A 5,962-nucleotide genomic window follows, 5' to 3' on the forward strand; every position below is an offset into this window, starting at 1 on the left:
TTAAAAAGTTTGTTTGTAATCCACATATTCACATATAGTCCAATTTGAAATGTATCTCTTACATCTTCTTGCATATAAAGTTTGAGGGTGTATTTGATTGCACTGTGACTCATGCACTCATGAATCTGTGTAATTTAATTTGTATCAAACTCAGTGGAACACAACATTCACATTGTGCCTTCACTCCCGTGGACACCTTGTTCCACACACCCTGGACACCTGCATAATCTGTCCTTGAATGAGGTTTAAATAGGATCCCGTCGTCTTGTTACTTTGTACGCCCACATTCTGGTTGGACCCAGGGGTGCTCGTGTAATATTAAAGATAGATTATTGACTCAGCTCTGTGACAAACCTGTTCTGGATGTACTCTGCCTCTTTCCCACTGAGTGTTAAGTTAGGAGGTGAGTATTGTGCTCATTTTTATTACTATGACGGACATTCTCATTCCTACAACAGAACCTGTTGTAGGAGTGGGTTTAAGTGCTAATGTGCTAATGTGAGTTAGCACTTAAACCAATGCTAACTCACATTTAATCTGTTCAAAAGGTTTGCATGTTGAAGCTGTTTGACAGATTATCGTACTTTTTCTCATGATCGACCTCTTTGGACAGGTTGTTGTTTGGTTGTGTTTAGTCACTGGTGTTTTCTTACAAGCCCACCCGATGAGACCAAAGGGCTTTCAGACGTGTTGAGGGAGTTTCCAGGCTGAACACTATGGTTTCAAGGACTGTGCAGAAGTGAGCTGTTGTAATATGTTGAACACTTTGTTTATTGGGGAGGAAAAATCATCAGTAATAGAATTTTCTAAAAAAAAAACTTATTTATTCGCTCTTGACTTTGTTTTCTTTTTTTTCCCCCTCATATCCCAGTCTGTGAATTGAACATGCCCCCTGCAGCAGTAACCAATCTCGGCTACGTGCCACCCGATGGAGGCTGGGGCTGGGCTGTCGTCGTTGGCGCTTTCATCTCCATAGGATTCTCTTACGCCTTTCCCAAGTCCCTCACCATCTATTTCAAGGAAATTCAGGAATATTTTTCAGTTTCTTACAGCGAGATTGCCTGGGTGTCCTCAGTCATGTTGGCTTCTATGTATGCAGGAGGTCAGTGGCAGCCAGGGGCTACGTTTTCAAAAAAAATTGGACAAAGTCATTTCTATAAAAAAAAAGAAAAGAAAAAGTCACATTGCCTCTAGCTTACTCTTTGACTACTATGAGTAAGCAAAGCCATTGTGTGATCAGTTATTTTGTCCTTCAAACCATTACAGAGCGGTGACACATTTCTTTTCCACGTGCAGGTCCTGTCAGCAGTATACTCGTCAATCGTTACGGCAGCAGACCTGTGGTTATGGTTGGTGGGCTCATGGTGAGCATTGCCATGGTACTCGCCTCTTTAGGGACTACTATCATTCATCTCTATCTCTGTGTTGGTGTAATTGGAGGTAAATCTTGTTGTTGCTTTTAAACAGTACAGATTGATCCTTGAATGGTTGCTTTTGTGTTTTGACACATTTGTCTTATGGTATCTTGTTACAAATGGCTGACCGTGTAAAATACAGTGATGTTTTCTAACTTTCATCCATGAGCTTTAAAAGAGCAAACTACAAGCAGAAGGGCCAGTTTAGTTGGCCAGTTTACCCCCTGTCTGCAGTCCGAGATGGTCAATAATTATTCAATCGAATGTGTTAATGTTTACTTCCAATGCTTAATCCTGGCAAAAATGTAACAACTGAAAGAATTCACTGATTTCTATTCAGTCCTGTTTGTTTTGAAAATGTTGCAGATGCATGTGCATGCCAGGCTTTATGTTCATTTTATTGACAGAGAACAAACAAACTGCTCAAGCTTTAAACCTGATCCTTGATCTGTAGGAAACCTTCATCGGACAAAAAACATCAAGAGAAATAAATAGTTTCTGAATTACAACTGTGTTATTATGAAAAAAAAAGTAACGTCTGAAAAAAAAGCAGCATTGAAAGAGTTTCATAAAATTTATTTTTAAAACACCAGTTTGTTTCATACTAACTATTATGCTCCTGATTCACACCAAAGGTTTACAGTACTGTGTTGCATTTTTATCAGCAGAAGCAATATTGAGTGACAGTGGTAATAATGTAGAGTTATAATAAAAATACTTCAGACAGCAGAGTGTTGTCTTTTAGATCATGAAGGTGACACAATGTAGCATAGAAATTAAAACAAAAAAAACCTCTCCCTTTAGGACTGCTACAAATATGTGACAATTTACTGTATGGTGTTGTTATTTCTGCAGGTTTTGGGCTTGCCTTCAACCTGCAGCCCGCCCTGACAATCATCGGCACTTACTTCCAGGTCAAAAGGCCACTAGCAAATGGACTTGCTATGACAGGAAGCCCCGTTGTCCTTTCCACGTTCGCTCCTCTCAATCAGTTCCTCTTTGATTCGTTTGGTTGGAGAGGGAGCTTCCTCGTTCTGGGATCCATCGTTTTGAACTGCTGCGTAGCCGGTGCTCTAATGAGACCAGTCGACAAACGGGTCCGGTTCAAGCCCAGCGATGGACCGCCGAGGTGCGAAGGAGGAGCAGCTGAGGAAGCTGCTGAGGTGGACGTTAGCGCGCAGTCAGCTGATCCTGCGCCTGAAGATGGTCCAGCTGAGAGCAAAAGTCAAAGCTACATTTCCAGATACATAGACTTCTCGCTTTTCAGACACAACGGCTTTCTCATTTACCTCAGCGGCAGTGTGGTCATGTTTTTTGGCTTTTTTGCACCTGTGGTGTTTCTGGCTCCGTACGCTAAACATCAAGGGACTGACGAATACTCAGCAGCTCTCTTGCTTTCCATTTTTGCTCTGGTGGACATGTTTATAAGACCCATAACCGGCTTCATAGGCAACAGCAAGTGGGTCAGGCCAAGAATACAATACTTTTTCAGCTTTGCCGTTTCATACAACGGTGTGTGCCACTTGCTGTGCCCATTGGCATCTGGATATGAGGGTTTAGTTGTGTACGCTGTCTTTTATGGTTTGGCATTTGGGATGCTCTCAGCCCTGCTTTTTGAAGCTCTGATGGACCTAGTTGGAGCTCATCGCTTCTCCAGCGCTGTTGGACTAGTCACTATTATCGAGTGTGGACCAGTGCTTCTCGGACCCCCAATTTCAGGTTTGTGAACATTGTTCATGAAGGTTTATCTCTGAGTTTACACAACAAAAATAAATATAAAAATTTCCAAAATGTTGACCAACAGAGTGTTCATCTTCTCTTTTCAGGAGCTCTGGTTGATACTTTCAGGGACTACAAATACATGTACTACGCCTGCGGCATCTTCATGCTGGTGCCTGGCATATTTTTTTTCATCATGCATTACTACAACTATAAGAAAGTGAATGAAGAGCTCATGCAGAGTGCTTTGGTGATCAGTAATAATAAAGAGGCACTTCAGCTTAGAATAAACCAGGACGATGAAACAATGAAAAGCAAGTATGGACTTGATACAGTTGATTGAATTTGTTTGACCAGATTTTACATCTCTACCTTTATATCACCATCTGTTAAGATTTATTTTATGTTTTTGACCTTTGCATTATGTGAAAACAATAAATTTAATGGGGCATAAATCACCAGGAACAGTTCAGTGCAGGTATTGTTCTGTTTTGATGAGATCTTTTTTTAATTTTTTTATTTTTTGAGTGGATGAGTAAAAGGACTGATGGGCAATACAATGTTTATTATCATCTTACCACTAGATGGCAATGAACTCTACTGTGTAGGAAAAGTGCAACATACAATAACTCTTTAATTAAGTTGCACATTTTTATGTCTTTCCAGCATTCTGCTCCGTAATGAAGCCGAAGACCCTCTCAGTTAAAACTGAAAAGCCTGAGTGTATGCAAAGTTTCTTGCTTCATTTTCCTTCCCTACTACTCGTCTCATTCTGCCCATAAATTTAGATCTCACTGTTAGAGAAGCAATAGATTTTTCGTTCTTCGTGTTCTAGTCTGCAGTAAAATACATTTTTAGTGTCACAGAGATCAGTAAAAGCTGTTTTACTGCAGCACTGCTTTAGTAAAGTCATATAAAATCACTACAAAGTTTGGGATATAATTTAAATATGAGTGGAGAACTCTTTGTGATTTTCATAATAAGAGCCATTTGCATTTGTGGCTGAACTATTAAAATGCTTTACTTAGCCTTGCTGACATAAAAACCATTGTGCATAATACAGATTAAGCACCGCTGCAGGACTGACCTCCAGGAATTCTGCTATTTCAAAATTAGTTTTTAGAAGGTTTTGTATCTTTAATGAGTACTAATGTGTACGGTAAATTGCTATTATGTGAACTAAAAAGTAGCTAAAATTTGGACACATCTGCAGCACTACAAAGAAATTACCCGACAGCCCATAAAATCAGAGATCTTCAGCCAGGTCGCACGCCCTCTCCACAGGTCAACCTTGCACATAGTGATTGCTTCTCCAGCACACGCAGTGCAAGATTCAGGCACATGGAAACAAAACAATGGTGCCGTTGCAAATATTTGCGTAAAGAGTCCATCTGTATCACGTCCCTGCAAGGTTCATATTGACTTACTTCTCACATAGATGAAGGGTTCTCCCATCAGTGAATCAATATGCTTCTTTATACCCTCAGATAACTTTGTAAATCCCTGCTTCATGGATGGCTGCTCTTCTTTTTGTTTCAACTAAACATGACTGGTTCAAAATGGACCCAAGTTGGAGGAATTTGGCACCACTGCAAACCTTGGTCAGGTACAAATACCAGTTTAGTTTGATGCTGCTGACATATAAAGCTTCACAGCTCAGAGGTACTTTGCATAGAGAGGAGCACCCAGTAGTTCTATTGAAGCAAACATCTTAATTATCACCTGCTGCCAAAAGGTGAAAGGTGGGTGTCTCTGTATCCTGTCTGTTGCCAAAATATCTTGTTACCCACTGGGCAGATTTTAATGAAACATGTAGGGAATATTCTTCTGATTTACATCTGGAACTGATTAACTTTGGGAGTCAACTTGATTCAAGATGACTGCCACAGCCAATTGTCCTAAAAGAAACTAACTCCATTAGTTTGGTGTGTTAGTAGCTGCATTTGATGCTCAACACATATTCCAAGTGCTAAAAGATTGCACAATATTCTTGTTGAAAATGTTGCCAATGACTATTTGCAGTCCACTCTGGCTGTCTCTTAGCAAACTAACTTATGAACCACAGGACAGATTTTATCGAAACGCCCAGGAAATAATCACTGGACATACAGCTACAACTGATTAAGCTTTCATTTTTATGTTAGTGGTGGGTTATTTATGCTGATAGGTTATTTCAACCCACTGTAACACATTAAACTCAGGTTGTTTTTGTTCCTTTTTCCCTGTACAAAGTGATGTACACGTTCACCGATAAAAAATCTGACTTTTTAAAAAAATGAGTTGGTAACAATAAAATTTGTAATTTCTAAATTCAAACGTTAAACATTTAATTATCTGACTGCAGTTTTTTTAAGTAAATCTGACAAGAAAATTGTCACTGCGTGTCAGCTCATATGCTAAATTCAATATCTTTTTCCAAGTAAGGCCTTACTTATTAGAGCACAAAATGCCAAACCACATTCTGCACGTGTTATATCAACACTGCTCCATGAATAAAAAATCTAGCATTTTTTCAGATGGCATATTGTTGATGGCATATCATGACACAAAAAGAGCCTGAACAGCTGAAATCTTAAGAATATGAAAATATTTGGCTTGTCAAGTTGCCAACCCTGTAATGCCTGTACGCTTTCAGAGGTTTGTTAAAGGAAACAAAATGAGATGACACAGTGGATAAAGGGAAAGTCTGGTTATTTTTGACATGATGTCCTGTTAAATAGTTATCAATAGTGACAACAGTATGAACAAAGAGGCAGAAGTCTTTGTCCAGGCTAGGCTAACATCTAGCCGAGCAAGGGCCTGTTTTTTTTTATTGGTTTTCAGGCCTT

General features: G+C 39.5%; 1 protein-coding gene across 2 annotated transcripts; it reads left to right on the forward strand.

Moving 5' to 3' along the window:
- The first annotated feature begins 294 nt into the window (after positions 1 to 294).
- On the forward strand, positions 295 to 5,128 carry LOC108232006 (monocarboxylate transporter 2-like). 2 transcript variants are annotated; one of them, XM_037976844.1, is made up of 6 exons: positions 295 to 403; positions 614 to 739; positions 872 to 1,102; positions 1,297 to 1,440; positions 2,271 to 3,134; positions 3,242 to 5,128. In XM_037976844.1, exons 3-6 carry the CDS (start codon positions 886 to 888, stop codon positions 3,475 to 3,477), a joined length of 1,461 nt encoding a protein of 486 aa, XP_037832772.1. In that variant the 5' UTR covers positions 295 to 403; positions 614 to 739; positions 872 to 885; the 3' UTR covers positions 3,478 to 5,128. The 2 variants fall into 2 exon arrangements, with proteins under 2 accessions (XP_037832772.1, XP_024860247.1); XM_025004479.2 differs by lacking the exon at positions 614 to 739 and having other exon boundaries at positions 298 to 403.
- The last annotated feature ends 834 nt before the right edge of the window (positions 5,129 to 5,962 follow it).

Source organism: Kryptolebias marmoratus, linkage group LG8 (genome assembly GCF_001649575.2).
Source record: "Kryptolebias marmoratus isolate JLee-2015 linkage group LG8, ASM164957v2, whole genome shotgun sequence".
NCBI lineage: Eukaryota > Metazoa > Chordata > Actinopteri > Cyprinodontiformes > Rivulidae > Kryptolebias > Kryptolebias marmoratus.